Here is an 18,249-nt window from a genome sequence, read left to right on the forward strand (position 1 = left end):
AATGGGAACTCTAGAGTCAGTACAGGAGCTCAAATCCCAGAACAGCAACTTAGCTAATTTACCTTGGGCAATTTGCTTCAGCCTCATGGCCTATGTTCTTTCACCTTTAGTAAGATGGGGATAATAGCACTACTACCTGTCTCAGATGTTGACTGCAAAGGTAAGATGGCCTATTCATTTGGCAAGAACAAACATAGTATTTATTTTAAAAGACTTATATCAAACATCTTTAATATGTGCACAAAGTTTTACCTGTTATCCCATTCACTGATGTCAAATACTTCTAGTGCTTTGAGAAAAGGTTCTTGGCTTTGAGGTACAGCCTGAAAAGAAATCAGACTCCTACTAGACACAAGGTGATCATATCATCGATCCTAGAATACTTGTGAGAGTGACAGAAAGTGATATTACAAATGATACCAGGAAAAGAAGCATAAATAAGGACTATACTGATCAAACCAAGATTGGAAGATACTTCAATTGGACAAAAAGTAAAGACTAAGGGGCTGGGGAGATGGCTTGATGAGTGAAATCCTTGCTATGTAAGCATGAGGACTCATAGAAAACGCTGGGCATGGTGCTGGGAACCCAGGCAGAAGGATCCTTGAGGTTCACTGACCAGTCGGCCTATCTAACTAGTGTGTCCCAGATCCCAGTAAAAGACTCTACCTCAAAGTGTGTGGGGGGGGCAGGAGGTACTTCTGAGGAATACACCGAAGGTTGGCCCTTGGCCTCCACATGCATGTACAACAGCACGACACACAAGTACTTGGCATATATGAAAACACACACATATGATTCTGTAAACTATGGCTAAGGGTTACAACTTTTGCCATACCAGTTGGGTCAAATTCCCAGATTGTAGTAAAACTAAATTAATTAGGCAGGGCATGTAGAGACACTGTTCACCTTTGCTGGGTAACTACTCTCTTCTTATAGAAATGGCCAGTGAGTTTTTGGGTTTGTTTTGTGTTATGGTTTGTCTTCTAAGATAGGGTTTCTCTATGCAGTCCTGGCTGTCCTGGAACTCACTCTGTAGAACAGGCTAGCCTCTAACTCACAGAGAGCCACCTGCCTCTGACTCCCAAGTGCTAGGATTAAAGGCATGTGCTATGACCACCAGGCTCAAACCAGTGAGTGTTTTAAACACTATGTGAAATATTGAGAATACTTACAACAAACTTATTTTCCAGTAGTCTAGAAACACCACTTATAGAGTTGAACTAGAGTTGAACACCCATCATATTTTTAGTGGACAGTCTCTCTAAAGATAGCACTAAACCTATGTTTTTTACATATGGTATATGATATATGATAATGCACAGTATATAAATGTTAGTTTTATTGATCCAGTTAATGAGCTTTGCATATACTGTATACCAAAATATTATGTGAAATAATCATGAATAAGCTTCAGTCACAAACCGGATAAGCTTTTGTGCAGTAACACTAGACACAGTCAATTCTTAGTCTTTATTCTAATTTCAAGACATGTTTTTTTTAAAAGTCCCAACATGTTTTTTCTTCGTGTTAACACTCTCAAATGAACAAAATGGCAGTATTATTTTCTAAAATTAAATACCACTGTCTGAGCATTATATCCACAGGTAAATCAGTGACTCCAGAGAAATGTAGGCATCAGTGTCAATTCAAAAACAGGGTCAGGAAGGAGTGGAGCTCCCACCCACAGTGCTTGGCTGGCTTTCTCTTCATGGCCTATAAAAGACAAACAGGTGCAGAAACAGGTTGTGTGCTCTCCTCAGAAGTGACCAGAAAGCCAGGACTCAGAAAGCTCTTCACTGTGTTTCCATGGTTTGGGAGAGGGTCGAGGTGGCTGGCAGCCCTTTGCTTCTACCGCTTGTCTGCTAGCACACTGCATTTAGCCGGGGTGCTCAGAAGACTCCACCTCGCTCTGACTGTTTTGAGCTCACTGCCCCATTATACCTGTTACTGTTCTGGGAGAAAACCCTTAAAATTTTGAGGGAAAGGGGAGTTGAGAAGGAAATCCTCTGGCTAGAAACAAGGAAAATCAGGAGAAACTTCTGTTAAGCCAGGCTACCTATTCAGCGAAGCAGAAAATAGGACAGAAGGTATATTTCTACTACCCTTCGAGTGTCAGCCTGAGACCAGCACACCACTCGCTCACACATGCACAACAAGCTTTCAAATGTTTTTGAGACAGGGTCTCATACCCAGGCTGTCCTGAAACTTGCTATGTATCCCTGACTGGCTTTGAATTCATAATCTTCCTGCCTCAGACTCTCAAGTGCTTGGATTAGCTGTCGGTATGACCAGGCTTGGTTTGCAATATTATTTACATTCTTATTCAGTTCATCTATGTAGAGACAGACAGACATATCAAAAACAGTTACAAATTATTGAACCACTTACAAGCACATACAGATATGTATAACAATAGATATTTGACCACAGTTATCAAGATTAAAGGATGTAATTTAATTTAACTCGAATTAAAAATTAAAAACAAATGTAAATGAAGGAATTGAAGAATAAATGTGGAGGGAATGAAAGGTAGCTGGATGTGCTGGGGACTGATTGGTGAGATGGGAAACCAAGGGACAGGAAAGTGGTGTTCAGTTAGGCAGCCACAGACTGGATGCTGAGTTTCACTTTGCTTAAGATAGGCTTCAGTTACTCTCTGTGTTGTGTGTGGCTACACTCCAGAGGTAAGGATTTGGGTGTTCAAGGCTGTCCACAAACAACCTACCTACCTCTGACAGTCTCTTGGCTCCCTATGTGTAAAGCGCCACATATACAACTTCTCTCCTTTCCTTTCTTCTGGAATTACACTCCGGGCTCCATTTCTCTGGGTTATTCCGAGTATTAACACAGACATCCTTAAACTTCCATGTGAGCTTACATTTTTTTAATATTTCGCCACAGAGACGGTAGGCCGATACAGAGAGAACAATGAAAGGCAGTATTTCTACAACAAAACCACCATTTCACCACTCAGAGTGAAGCAACCTTTGAGTGAAGAAGGAAGTCAAGATCTGGCTTTTCCTAAGTAAAGGCACTTAGAGTAGACAGTTCCAATTGACAGCAGCATAAAATCCAACTTAGCATCGACTCTCTTGAAATGATGGCCCAGTCAATACCCACCACTCATATGCACACGTAAAAACCAACAAAGAAGAAAACCAACTTACAGGAATAAGTTATGAATACCTGCTCCCCAAAAGGAGTTTAAAAACTAAGCTGGTAACAGCTCTACAGAATAAAAACACATGCAGACTTTTATGAACCATAAGAGTAGGGATAGTGACTGCAGGCCCGGTTGAACTTTCACTCTGGAGGTGAGTCACCGGGTAAGGGTTCTTTTCTTCAAAAGTAGTGAGATTATCAGCAAAGTTGTCTCTTCTTGGGAGGGATGGGGCAGGAAAGGGGCATGGGGGAGTGATCAGGTGTTAACATGTCAGTTCCATGCACAATCAACCAGACAGGCTAGATACTGAAGTATTCTAGCAGCCAGAACCCACAGCCATCACTGCATGGCACAGAGGCTGTGTGGCAGAAACTCCTGCACGTAGGTGGCAGCTGCCTTGGAGAGGTAGGTCATGGTGCCAAATCTGCCACTGGGTGCACTGTCATACAGAAGAGTACAGATGCCAGATGCAGGATCCTTTGCCAACATGATATCATCTGCGCCGAGGGTTTTCTATTTGGTTTAAAAGGGTAGGAAAACACAGTGAACAGGAAGTTTTACTGATCCTACTAAGTCAAACTCTAGTATTCCACCCCATCACCAATTCTTTGGCTGTTTAACCAGAAGGGGACATGAAGGGTTCTGAAGGATAGATATGAATTGCTATACATAGAACTTGTCACTCGACTCCTTAAATTATTTTAATTACTATTTAGAATTTTCTATTATAAAGCATTTTGAAAATAAAATATCAATTAAAAACTGATTAAATGAGCCACATTTGCTAGTAACAGAGGATGTTACTAGCACTTGGAGATAACCCTGGTGAGACCACATTGGGATGCCCACCTTGGCTTGCATTCCTTCATATTTCATTTGGATACCTCTGTCTTCTCTCATAGTAGCTAAGAGAAGGAAACATCAGCTGTATGTTTTAGGTCTCCTGTAGCTAAAGCTGGTCTTGAGCTCACTAAATAGCTGAGCCTGGCCTTGATTTTCCAATCCTCCTGCCCCTAAACTCCTAGATGCAGTGACCACAGGTGTGATCCACATTCGGCAACCCACCTGTTCCTGAAGGAACAAGTCATTGGCAATATGAACTATTTTTTCCACAGCAATGATGCTCCCAATGCTATGGATTTCAATATCTGCCAGCATGGTGAGAACGAGGATGGCTTCAACCAGAAGCTGACGGTACTCTGGCTGAGGCACACGGTTCAGGACGGACTCCACGTGGACAGAGAATTTAATCTCGCCTGGGGTCATCTGTGACAGAAAAAGAAAAAAAAGTCACTTTCTAGGATCCCATCATCCAAGGACAGGAATCCTGTCCTTTGAGAAGAAGTAAAAAGCCCTGTAACTACAATATGGCTTCAGCCCCTTTGATGAAATGGTGTAAGTGGGTTTAATCAATCTGGTAATGCACAAGAGTCATAAAAGTGAAAATGTCCTCTAACCTAAAATCTTCCTTCTGGGACTCTGCTCTAAGAAAACAATTCGGAGACGCAAACGCTCATGCTCGCACAACGAAGTGCTTTACTGAGCGAGCCAGCTCTCTACCGCCGTCTTATCGTTGTCTAATATCCCCATTCCATCTTTACGTCCTCCATGCGTCTCACAGTCAGTTGCTTGGTAAAATGGGAGGTCTGTTACTCTAAAAACTAATTGATAGATTTGGTTTCGATAATATCGATTCAATCACTATCAATTCAACAGCTGATAATGGAGAAGTTTCAGACGGCAAGCTTGCTGTCCTGTAAAGAGAAAATAGAATCTTACCTCCCTAGTGCTTGAAGAGGGAAGAACAAAACCTTCCACAGAAAGCCCGTGACACTGTGAAATAGAAAAGCGTGTTATTGCCAGAGATCACTAACAACTGGGAGGCCAGAAGGAGAGACGTCATGTTTGTTAGTGTGCTTCAAAGGCTGACAAGATGCTTGACAGTAAAAGGTGCTTGCCAACACCCATGCAAGCCTAATAAAATGACTTTACTCCCATAATCCCAAGTAAAGGAAATGGAGAACATACTCCACAAAATTGTTCTGTAACCACCACATGGATGCTACAGCATGTGCCCCCCCCTGTCATGTATACACACACACACACACACACACACACACACACACACACACACACACTATTTTTTTAAGAAAGTTAATAGACTTAGGCTGTAAACAATGGCTTGGAGTATACATTAATATACATGACCCATTCCTACTCATTCTAGTTGAGTCCCTCATTGTCGGGCACTGCTGATTAACGTCAAAGTCTACCATTGTTCTGATAGCCTTCTGAGCTTGGCAAAAATGGGGAACTCCCTTTACCAGCAGGGTTTCTCCTTCTCTAACCTTGTCTGGGGAGTCCAAAACCCTTAGACCCACTTATTGTCACTGTAGCACTGGGATCCTGTGACCCACCCATTCTGGACTTCTCTTCACACTTTCTTATCTGCTGTGTACTGGAGTCTGGTCACACCAAAGGAAGATGTGGACTACAGGACAGCTCTGCTCCATTCTTCCCCATTTGGTGTGCCACAGTACCTGAACACCACAGGGGAAGAAGTGGAAGAACGCATAGCATGCATACCTTATCGCTATTCTTCTCCTGTCCTATTTTCCCATCTTTTAACATTGTAAATATATTATTTTCTGTTTATTACTTATTGTGAATAATATAAGTTCTACAAAGACAGAATTGTTGGCTATTTTGTCTTTTGTAATGGGAATAACCAGAAGACAGTCTGGTGCATAGTAGATACTCAAAAACCATTATCATTGTCATTATTTGAGACCTCGTCTCATGTAACCTAAGCTTATCTCAAATTCACTATGTGGCTGAGGCTGCTCTTGGAAGTTCTGTCTTCATTTCTTCAGTGCTTTCAAGCACAGGTGTGGAACACCATACCTGGATCAATACATACATGAGGAATTCTTTGCCTTTCTCTAGTATATCAAATCAACGATTAAAAAGCAGTGGGAATTAATCATTTATTTTAGATTCTATAGAAAACAAAACTATATAAAACAACCACATATAACCAACAGGTTTACTGACTCAGTTGGACAATTACATGCTATTTTCCAGATTCTAAGTAATTTCTGTACATTCAATTACCACCTTTGAAACATATAGAACTTATTGTTACTTTCCTGTCTGGACAGGTGTGGGTTTAACCTCTCTAAGACACCAAGTCTAGGTTTTGATTCTGCCAAAATCTACCATTCTTCCCTGGCAGACTTAAATAGTCCTTTGTTTTTATTCCTACAGCCTTGTGGTTAAGCATCCTTTAAAAACATTTATTTGTGTGTGGTGGTGGTCATGGCAGGCACAAGTCAACAAATGTGTAGACGTCACAGGGCAACTTGCAGGAGTCAGTTCTTGTTTTCCATCATGTGGGTCCCTGGATGGAACTCAGATGGTTCGTCACAGTGGCAAGAATCATTTTGCCTTGTGATTAGGTATCTTTATTACAAATCATTTTGACTTTGTGTAACAGTTGCTTTGAAGGAAGGAAGCCACAAGAGTTACCTCCTTGATGACAAAGAACAGATGTCCTTTTGTGGACAGAGCACCTAAGACATGTCTATTAAGTTGAGTTGTGGCAATCCCTCAGTAACTGGAGAGAGAAAATACACACTAGTATCTGTCATGCTGGAATAGTTAGCTGTAACAAAGCAGGCTCCAAGCAACCATAAAATGAAGGTCCTTGGAGCAAAGACTCTGAGGAATCAACTTTTGCTATTTCTATTGTGTCCCTGGAAGATCACTGTGCTGACAGGGTCAAAACCCTACGTCAAGGTTATGATGCCATTAGCGAACTATTTCTCATGTCCTTCTTAAGGGAAATGAAGCAAAAGCAGCACCCAGGAGACTGTAAATGAGACCTACGCAATGGATATATAGCTCAGTTGGCACAGTGCTTGCCTCACACGTGGAGACTTTGGCTCACTTCTCAGAGCAGCATAACCCGGTGTGGGAGTACAAACCTGTAATCCTGGCAGCCAGGAGGCAAAGGCAGAAGGATCAGCAAAGTCATCCTTGGTTAAAATGAGGCCAGCCTGAGATATATGAGAGCTATGTCAGGAGAAAGAAAAAAGACTGTGTTTGTATACATGAGATCATTCACTGAGGCCAGCCTGAGATACATGAGAGCTATGTCAGGAGAAAGAAAAAAGACTGTGTTTGTATACATGAGATCATTCACTGAGCATAATGGTCTTCCTGGTCCTCTTAAAAACTAGCATCACCATACTGGTGTGACATGCCCTTACATGCCTTTTGTGTAATAAGCCTTAGAAATAAGAAGAAATATTAATCACACCAAGAGTTTTTATCTAGGCCTGGTGTGGTGGTGCATGCCAGCAATCTTAGCACTCCTAGATTCTCAGGTGGGAGGATCTTGAATTGGAGGCCAGCCTGGACAATAACAAACCCTGTCTCAAAACAAATAATTCGGAGCTGGAAAGAGGGCTCAAAGGTTAAAAGCAGTTACTAGTTGTAGTGGTTTCTATATGCTCGGCCCAGGGAGTGGCACTATTAGAAGGTGTGGCCCTACTGAAGTAGGTATGCCTTTGTTGGAGTAGGTGTGTCACTGTAGCTGTGGGCTATAAAACTCTCATCCTAGCTGCCTGGAAGTCTGTATTCTGCTAGCAGCTTCCAGATGAAGATGTAGAACTCTCAGCTCGGCTTTCACCATGCCTAACTAGATGCTGTCATCTTCCTGCCTTGATGATAATGGACTAAATCTCTAAACCTATAAGTGAGCACCAACTTAATGTTGTCCTTATTATAAGAGTTGCCTTGCTTATGGTATATGTTCACAGCGGTAGAACTCTAAGAGAGAAGTTGGTATCAGGAGTAGGGTATTGTTGTGATAGGCCTGACCATGCTTTTTATGGGAAGAATGTGGATTTTGGGCTTTGGATTTGGAAAACAGTGGAATGCTTTAAATGGGGCTTTATGGGCTATCCTAGTAGAAATATGGAAGACTGTGTTTCTGAGTGATTTGAACTGGGTGGACCTGACCCAAGAGGTTTCAGTGGGGAATTTCAGTATGTGGCATAGAGACTCTTTTTGTGGTATTTTGGTGGAGAATGTGGCTACTTTTTGCCCTTGTCTGAAGAATCTGCCTGAAGCTAAGGCGAAGAGACTCAGATTAATTGAATTGACAAAGGAAGTCTCAGAAATGCCCATCATAGACTTCATCCTCTGGTTAAGTCTCATGAAGAACATTTTAAACAAGTATAGCAAGCTGAGAAAGGAAAAATATAAAATATGTGGTTCAACTATTAAAGATATACCAGGAAGTGAAATAGAACTGAACCCTATGTTCTAGGAGATAACACATTAAGGAATTCTGGGGGCAAGATCCTACCCAGCAAAGTTTAGATCCAAGTATGGAGGTATATACCTTTAATCCCAGGAGATAAAGCCAAGCAGATCTCTGAGGTCAAAGCCATTCTGAAGCAAAGCAGGTTCTAGGTGAAGAAAAGCTTAAATCCAGGCATGGTGGACCACACTTTTAATCCTAGCAATTACATGAGATGAAGCCATGCAGATCTCTGAGTTCCAGGTCAATCTACAAAGCAAGTTCCAGGAAATTGAAGGATAGGCTGAGAGGGGGTCAGAAAATACAAAGCTGGTAAGAGAATAAGGGGGCCATGTTCTAGCCCCAGAAAGCAGCAGAACACAGGAGCTTCAGCCATGTGGCTCTGGCTTTAGAGCGAAAAATAAAAGGGACTACTAGGACAATTGATGCTGGTTAGCTGGAGCTAAGAAATTAGTGGTGATTAAGAAGAGACCAGAGTCACTGAGGTGAAATCTCCTGGGAAGTGTTTTCTGAGAGCACAAAGAAGCTGTGTTCCAGAGATAGCCAAGGTTATACCTAGTGTCGCAGCTGTTCTTGGTAATGTGTAAGAGTCACCCAGGTGGTACTGGTTTTGAAGGCATGGAGGGCTCATGAAGAGCAGCTGGGGCTTGGCACTGTGCAAGGCCATGGAAAGCCATTGGTGAAGGTGCACCCTCAGTAGTAGTTGATGGCCCAGGACTGAAGGGGTCATGCAAAGGAGTTGAGGCTTGGCACTATGAAGAGAGCCTATGAGGCTACTGGTGATGCCTAGTTGCAGAGGAAGACCCCAGTGTATTGGAGATGCCAGTACCACGGGATGACTGCCAAGAACAGCAGCTTCAGTAGAGTGGATCGACCTGAGCTTAGAGTACTACAGAGGGCAGAGCTAGAGAAGTAATGTCATTCCTTTGGAGGAGCCCAGAAGATCATGTGTGGATACCAGACATTGGAACAAGAAGCTATATAACATTGAAGTTGCCTTGGAGACCTCAAGATGTTTGAGATGCCAGAGCTATGGGCTATCTGCTGAGGAAAGCTGCTAACAGGGAGTGGAACCAGCCCAGGTGGTAGACATTTGTTGTAGTTTACAAAGATGAAAAGGAGTTGGGGAGCTGAAGACTGCTTTGACATCAGATATGGAGATGCAGACTTTGGAGTTTCTCTAGCTGATTTCCTGTCTTGCTTTGGGGATTACAGTTAAGTAGATGAATCTCAGAAGACACTTTGAACTTTTGGACTTTTAACATTGTTGAGACTGCTGTAGACTATGGGGACTTTTGAATTTGGACTAACTGCATTTTTTATTATGCTATGTTTAGGTATGGGCCCCATAGACTAATATGTTTGAACAAGCCTATGGGGGCCAGGGAGTGGAATGTGATGGTTTCTATATGCTCAGCCAGGGAGTGGCATTATTAGAAGGTGAGGCCCTGTTGGAGTAGGTGTGGCCTTGTTGGAGTAAGTGAGTCACTGTGGCTGTGGGTTATAAAACCCTGATCCTAGCTGCTTGGAAGTCAATGTTCTGCTAGAAGCCTTCAGATGAAGAGTCACCTAAGTCATGGTGTCTGTTCACAGCAGTAAAACTAAATAAGACATTAGTCTTGCAGAAAACCCCACCCACATGACCCCACTCACAACTAACTGCCTGCAACTCCAATTCCAGGAGATCTGATGCCATCCTCTGACTTCTGCTGGAACTTCATGAACATATGTATATTCAGGCCCACATACATATAATATAAACACACACACACACACACACACACACACACACACACCCCCAAAACAAAATCAAGACAAAAAACGAAGCCAATTATCAACAAGAGCATCACTGCAGCTTTTCATTTGTTAAGTGGTATTCATCTAAGAAAGAATGTAAGTTAGAGCTGCCTGTGCAAGCTCCCCACATATGTCATTGTTTTATTGTAGTTACGTATAAATATGAACAGCTCGGAGTTACAAATAACATCTCCACTCTCATAGTACCAACAAAGAAAGTGAGCTACTTATTAGCATATTATTGACTGTCAGCAAATGTGTTGCAATATTCCACAATGTTCGACTATAGCCCTAAGCAGAGAGGTTATGATTATTAAAATCTTATTTAGAAACAATACATCGTAACAATAAGGAAAATAGACTAAATTATTCATGTCACAATAAATCAATTGCTTTGTGTTTTTCTCTATACTTTATCTGTGAATTTCCTCCCTATATAATTACAACCATGTTATGTCCCATTAGCTAGACCAACTCAGAATTTAAGAGGGAAATAAAGAATAACTCTGTGTTATACTCACTTTCTGCAAAATTTTCCACACTTTTTGATAAAATCCAATTGGTACTCTATTTAGTGCTCCATCTAGTCTTCTCCTGCGTTGCCATTGGCCTTGACGACTATCTTTAGATGTCTGTGGCTCACATACAGTAGGAAAGGACCCACTGCTCGCAGAAATACAGGCTGCAGGGGACTTGGGAGAAGAACAAGTGTAAATCAAAAGTGACCTCTTATCACAGATAAACGTATCATAACACTTATATTTTAATTTCAAAACCTAAAGATGATAAACAATGTACAACACAGTGAATTGTAAATTCTCTATAGAAGGAGAAAGCACACAGTAAATGAAAGAGCCAATGTAAGGACATGACAATAAAACTAGTCAACCTCTGTATAGCTTGCAGTGTTGTACCACTGTATAGTCACTGATGTGCCAGGGTCGGGGTATAACCAAGGGGACCTCCATCCTCTCAGCGTGGGGGTTGGGGGAGGGAGTGTGTGAGTGGGAAGCAGGAGGGGGATAACGATTGTGATGTAAAGTGAAAAAATAAGTGAATTAATGAAAAATAACGTATTTTATTTTTTGAGATTATAGTCTAATTACTTCATTTCCCCCTTTCTTCTCTCCAAACCCTTCCAAGTATTCTTCCTTGCTCTTTTTCAAATTCATGGCCTCTTTTCCGTCAATAGTTGTCACATCCATATACACAAGAACAACCTGCTTAGTCTGTACAATGATGCTTGTGTGAATGTTTTCAAGGTCGACCATTTGGTATTGGATAACTAACTGGTGTGTTGTTCCCTGGGGAAATTATTGCATAAATCACTCTGGTGATTCAGAGTAACAACCATAAAAATACCAACAACGCAGGACATTCCAAACTGTCTGCTTATCTAGCTTTATCTCTTTAACTTCTAGCTGCTCTCTGGTGGTGTTTGTTACTTTCACGACTTTTAACACAAGCCTCTGTATGTTACTTTTTCTGTTGCTGAGAGAAAACACCATGACTACACCAACTTCTAAAAGAAACCACTTAATTGGGCTTCTAAATACACTCAGGACTGTCACCTATTTTTTAAAAGATGAGATCTGTTTAAGTATTAGAAGCCAACAGTCTGAAAACAAAACAAAGAAAACAATCGATTCCCCTTTAAAACAGTATTGAAAAAAAATTGGTCCAGGCTTGGTGGTGCACACGTTTAATCACAATACTTGGGAGGCAGAGACAGGTGGATCTCTGTGAGTTTGAGGCCAACCTGTTCTACATAGTGACTCTTAGGATAGGCAGGGTTACACACAGAGACCCTGTCTTTTTTTTTTTTAAAAGAAACAAAAAGCCAAACTGTATGAATAAATATAACAAAGGTATAAAACATGTCTGCGGACTGTAAAATATACTGAAATAAACTACTTAAATGAATGGAAGGACAACCACGAATCAGAGGACGTGAGTAAGATGGTAATTTTGATCTACAGATTGAACACAGCCTATATCAAAGTCCCAGTTAAATTCTTGAGGGACATTAACAAGTTGTTCCTAAAATTCATGTGAAAGTTTAAGGGACCTATGTTATCTAATACAACCTTTAAAAGGAAGAAAAAAGTACGAAGGCTCATATAGTTCAATTTCATAATGCACTGTGCAAAGCTATAGTAATTTCAACTATGTCGTACTGGCATAGGATCGACCCATGCAGATCAATAGCACAAAATTCAGAAATAAATCACATTTTGTTTAATCTTCAATAAAAGTTCCAAGAGAATTAAATGGGAGAAAATAAAGTCTTTTGAACAAATGGTGCTGAACAACTGAATACCCCCATGGCAGAGAATAAAGTAGTCCCTGTTTGACACCATGCACAAAAGTGGGTATCCCAATGGATTGTTTGCAAAAAGAAAGAAAACCAAAAGACAAAGGGCCCCAAACCAAATAAAAACCACAAAAAGGGAAATCAAAACAAACAGGCAAAAAGACCAATAATATCAAAACAAAACAAAAAGCCCATATCCAAACTAAAGAAAACAGCCCCCCCCATAAAAAATCAAACAAAAGTCTCCCCAAATGCCCATGCCTGCTTATCCTAAAGCATAGTGTCAGGAATGCAAAGTGCTTCAGCTCTGCAGAAGTCTAATAGTTCCTCATCCGATCCTAACTGCAGGTTCAAGCTGACTGGATGCTTCATGATCCCGTGGCTATGTTTTCTCTCACATGGTGGACTGTGCCCTCAGACTGTGTGCCAAAATAAACATTTTAATTTTTTAAAAATTTTCATAAGTTGCTTTTGTTAGGTATTTTTTTCACAGCAATGGGAAAAGTAACTAATACACGTCCTGTAAAAATAGATCTGAGAGAAATGAAAATACATAATTGTTTTGGCTTGTTTGATGCCAACCTGATGGAAGGTAGAGTCATTTAGGAAGAGGAACTCTCAAGGACAAAAATGTCTCCTGTAGCAAGGTCTGTCGTGCATTTTCTTTCTTTCTTTTTTTTTTTATTAACTTGAGTATTTCTTATATACATTTCGAGTGTTATTCCCTTTCCCGGTTTCCGGGCAAACATCCCCCTCCCCCCTCCCCTTCCTTATGGGTGTTCCCCTCCCAACCCTCCCCCCATTGCCGCCCTCCCCCCATAGTCTAGTTCACTGGGGGTTCAGTCTTAGCAGGACCCAGGGCTTCCCCTTCCACTGGTGCTCTTACTAGGATATTCATTGCTACCTATGGGGTCAGAGTCCAGGGTCAGTCCATGTATAGTCTTTAGGTAGTGGCTTAGTCCCTGGAAGCTCTGGTTGCTTGACATTGTTGTACATATGGGGTCTCGAGCCCCTTCAAGCTCTTCCAGTTCTTTCTCTGATTCCTTCAACAGGGGACCTATTCTCAGTTCAGTGGTTTGCTGCTGGCATTCGCCTCTGTATTTGCTGTATTCTGGCTGTGTCTCTCAGGAGCGATCTACATCCGGCTCCTGTCAGTCTGCACTTCTTTGCTTCATCCATCTTGTCTAATTGGGTGGCTGTATATGTATGGGCCACATGTGGGGCAGGCTCTGAATGGGTGTTCCTTCAGTCTCTGTTTTAATCTTTGCCTCTCCCTTCCCTGCCAAGGGTATTCTTTTTCCTCATTTAAAGAAGGAGTGAAGCATTCACATTTTGATCATCCGTCTTGAGTTTTGTTTGTTCTAGGCATCTAGGGTAATTCAAGCATTTGGGCTAATAGCCACTTATCAATGAGTGCATACCATGTATGTCTTTCTGTGATTGGGTTAGCTCACTCGGGATGATATTTTCCAGTTCCAACCATTTGCCTACGAATTTCATAAACTCGTTGTTTTTGATAGCTGAGTAATATTCCATTGTGTAGATGTACCACATTTTCTGTATCCATTCCTCTGTTGAAGGGCATCTGGGTTCTTTCCAGTTTCTGGCTATTATAAATAAGGCTGCGATGAACATAGTGGAGCACGTGTCTCTTTTATATGTTGAGGCATCTTTTGGGTATATGCCCAAGAGAGGTATAGCTGGATCCTCAGGCAGTTCAATGTCCAATTTTCTGAGGAACCTCCAGACTGATTTCCAGAATGGTTTTACCAGTCTGCAATCCCACCAACAATGGAGGAGTGTTCCTCTTTCTTCACATCCTCGCCAGCATGTGCTGTCATCTGAGTTTTTGATCTTAGCCATTCTCACTGGTGTGAGGTGAAATCTCAGGGTTGTTTTGATTTGCATTTCCCTTATGACTAAAGATGTTGAACATTTCTTTAGGTGTTTCTCAGCCATTCGGCATTCCTCAGCTGTGAATTCTTTGTTTAGCTCTGAACCCCATTTTTAAATAGGGTTATTTGTTTCCCTGCGGTCTAACTTCTTGAGTTCTTTGTATATTTTGGATATAAGGCCTCTATCTGTTGTAGGATTGGTAAAGATCTTTTCCCAATCTGTTGGTTGCCGTTTTGTCCTAACCACAGTGTCCTTTGCCTTACAGAAGCATGGCAGTTTTATGAGATCCCATTTGTCGATTCTTGATCTTAGAGCGTAAGCCATTGGTGTTTTGTTCAGGAAATTTTTTCCAGTGCCCATGTGTTCCAGATGCTTCCCTAGTTTTTCTTCTATTAGTTTGAGTGTGTCTGGTTTGATGTGGAGGTCCTTGATCCACTTGGACTTAAGCTTTGTACAGGGTGATAAGCATGGATCGATCTGCATTCTTCTACATGTTGCCCTCCAGTTGATCCAGCACCATTTGCTGAAAATGCTATCTTTTTTCCATTGGATGGTTTTGGCTCCTTTGTCAAAAATCAAGTGACCATAGGTGTGTGGGTTCATTTCTGGGTCTTCAATTCTATTCCATTGGTCTATCTGTCTGTCTCTGTACCAATACCATGCAGTTTTTATCACTATTGCTCTGTAATACTGCATTTTCTTAATTAGTGACCAATCTAGGAAGGCATAGGCCTTTGTGTGTGGTGCCTGGGTAGGTGGTCCTGGACTATACAAGAAACCAGGCTGAGCAAAGTCAGGAAGCAGAACTTCTTCCCTGGTCTCTAACTACATCAGCTTCTGCCTCCAGATTCCTGCCCTGTTTGAATTCTTGCCCTGACTTCCCTCGAGGATGGACTGTAATCAGACTGTGACATAAAATAAAACAATCCTCCTCAAGTTGCTCTCAGTGCTTTGATTACAATAAACCCTGCAAATACCTGTACTTAAAGGTTTATAGCGACATTGTGCATAAACTCACTTAGATGTCTGTCAACTGATGAGCAGATGGAGAACGTGTTACAGCACTACTATGGGCATCACCGTGCAATAAAAAGGAATGAGACAGAAATGTGTATGACGACATAAAAACTCGGAAAATTAAGCTACATGAAGGGGGAAATTCATTGGTTAAAATGATTATTTGACAGATCAGATGCAGAAATAAATACAAAATAAAGGATGATGGAAATATTTTGTAAGAAAATAATTTCTGTCATTTTAATTTCCTAAATCACTGATATCTCATCATTAACATGGAAATCACCAAACTGGACAACTCCTCTTAATGTGATACTTAAGGTTAGCCAAAATATTATTTCTAATAGCTCTCTTCTTTAATTTGTGAGAAATGAAAGAATAACTTGTTATGATTTAAAGTAAAATATATAATTAAAGAATATCGTTCACATAAGAAAATGTCATAACCTAACTCATTATTTCACAGCTTACTATATTCTAATAAAGTAGAAAAACAAAAATGAAAGAAATTTAATTAGAAAAGAATCGTTCTAAATTGTGAGCTTCATTACGTCATTTCTGTTTTGTTCAGTGTCGTTTCTTCCCGGCCTGACATAAAGTTGGCATTTAGTTCATTTCCTAACTGACTTCCTTCTCAGGGGACCGGCTATAACCGAGTACCTTTAAAATTTAACAGTGCCTCAGAGTTCCCTGAAGAGCCTTTTAGAACGGGCTGCTGGGGCCTAGCCCAGTCTTTCTGATGCAGCATCACTAGGACACAGACCAGAATTCAGATTTTCAAGTCAATTCCAAACTGATGTTCATGCTACCTAGTCCACTGTTGGATGCATGGCGATGGCACAGCTCAAAGAATAAATATCCATAAGAAGTACTTATTAAATTTTTTTCTTCTGGAAATCAGAAAGTGGTGGAACTCCCTTTCCTAACTTATTAGGAAAGAAACAGACCTCTCCCCTTTATAGGCACTTCTTGTATAGTCATGATAGTTCTGGGTCAATGTATTCACTTAGGTGTTTAGCCTTCAGATTTATTTTATGAATGGATACCCCAGGAGTACCTGAAAGCCACAGATGGTTGTGATTGTGGGGGCTGGGAATGGAATGCAGGTCCTCTGCAAGAGCAACAAGTGCTCTTAACCACTGAGCCATCTCTCTAGCCCCCAGTTTGGTTTTTTTATATAGTCAAATACTATGTTATGATCTACATAACGGTATATCAAAACACTTGTGAATGAAGCATGAGATAACATAAAATGAGTTACCAGAAAGGTCGGTGACATCAAATCTATACTTGAGGGATGACCACCACTAGTCTATAAAAGAAATTGAGAAAATAAAACTTTTAAAGAGGCGAGATAAGGCAATCATTATTTGTGTTGTAAAAAGCTATTAGTGGTATTATTATGCTATGGAGCAGTTAAGTAATTAGCCGGCATGTTACCATTAAAAGCCTGTGAAATAAGTTTACTCTAAATGCCATGCTAAAGGGTGAAATAAATTAAAAACTACCCCGAAATATCTTTGCCTAGAAATTAGAGTACTGGTAAGTGGCAGAGAACAATACAAAATATCAGGCAGGCATGCAAGGATGGCAAGCAATGTGATAAAATAAAAAGTAATGACGATGTAGTCTCCCTCTCCTCCAAATTATTGTCCTAACCGTCTGGGCTCCTTTGAAGACCTATAGGTACTGAATATGTAGGAGAAAAACCTCAAGTAGCTGGAAAGGCCAATTTTAATCTAGCTGGCAACAAGGACTTCACACTCCAATAATATAAAAATGTGTAAATAATACTGGATGTCTATAAAAACTATAATGTGAGCTAGGTGTGATGATACACACATTTAATCCCAGAAGTCTACAGGCAGAGGCAGGCAGGTTTCTGTGAGCTTAAGGTCTGCCTAGGCTACATATTGAGTTCCAGGATGGCCAGGCTACATAGAGAGACCTTGTTGCAATAAAACAAAACAAACCCCCAAACTATAATGCACTTAGCCTGTCGCCCTCAACCAAAACAAGGACTGTTAACCAATCACATCAATGAATAATTACTCAGCACTGAAGTTGTCCTTTCCACTTCCAAATAGGAAATGCTCAGATAAAAAAAATTACCTGGCAAGAACTGTAGCATGCGGGGTTTTCAGTTTTAAACTGTATTTGGTATTTTATTTAATTTGTATTTTATGTGTATGGGTGTGTTTTGCCTACATGTATATCTATGGACCACATGTGTGTAGTGGCTGTGGTGGCCAGACAAAGGTGCCAGATTCCCTGGGTCTGGAATAACAGAGGCTGTGAGCCACCATGTGGGTGCTGGAAACCAAACCCAGCTTCTCTGGATGAGCAGCCAGCGCTCTTAGGCATGAGCCATCTCTCCAGTCCATGCTCTAATTCCAGTCTTCCCCTGGAATAAATACAAATGCCAAGGGATCTTTAAGGAAGGTACTTAAATTTCCTTTAAAATTAGGCTTCAAGCACTGGTTTATTCTTCTAAATCGTTTCAGAGCCCCCTTTAAAGAAGCAAAATCTTCATTTTGCCTCTGCTTTCCATGATGCTTTAATGCCTTAAGCTATTATGATTCTACATTGAAAGCATGAGGGATTTTAAGCCTTTCTTATGAGGTACTATTAATAACTATACAAATGATCTCTACAAGTCCAGTCTTTAGGTCATAGACTCTAGGTGAGAGCTTACTACTATCATTCCTCTAAACGGAATTAGCACACACT

The 18,249-nt window shown here is 40.9% G+C and overlaps 1 protein-coding gene across 5 annotated transcripts in view; it reads right to left on the reverse strand.

Moving 5' to 3' along the window:
• Positions 1–1,327: 1,327 nt before the first annotated feature.
• The window catches only part of Phka1 (phosphorylase kinase regulatory subunit alpha 1), a 138,765-nt gene continuing 121,843 nt past the window's right edge, over positions 1,328–18,249 (reverse strand). For 2 of the 5 annotated variants that reach the window (XM_006257102.5, XM_063280283.1), the window contains exons 28-32: positions 16,781–16,831; positions 10,814–10,984; positions 4,946–4,999; positions 4,232–4,432; positions 1,328–3,679 (exon numbers count right to left, since the gene is read on the reverse strand). In XM_006257102.5, the coding sequence (XP_006257164.1) occupies positions 3,506–3,679; positions 4,232–4,432; positions 4,946–4,999; positions 10,814–10,984; positions 16,781–16,831 (651 nt within the window). In that variant the 3' untranslated portion in view covers positions 1,328–3,505. The remainder of the gene's footprint in view (positions 3,680–4,231; positions 4,433–4,945; positions 5,000–10,813; positions 10,985–16,780; positions 16,832–18,249) is intronic. The other 3 variants (XM_063280285.1, XM_063280284.1, NM_022626.2) reach the window with 2 other exon arrangements.

The sequence above is a fragment of the Rattus norvegicus genome, chromosome X (assembly GCF_036323735.1).
Source record: "Rattus norvegicus strain BN/NHsdMcwi chromosome X, GRCr8, whole genome shotgun sequence".
Taxonomy (NCBI): domain Eukaryota; kingdom Metazoa; phylum Chordata; class Mammalia; order Rodentia; family Muridae; genus Rattus; species Rattus norvegicus.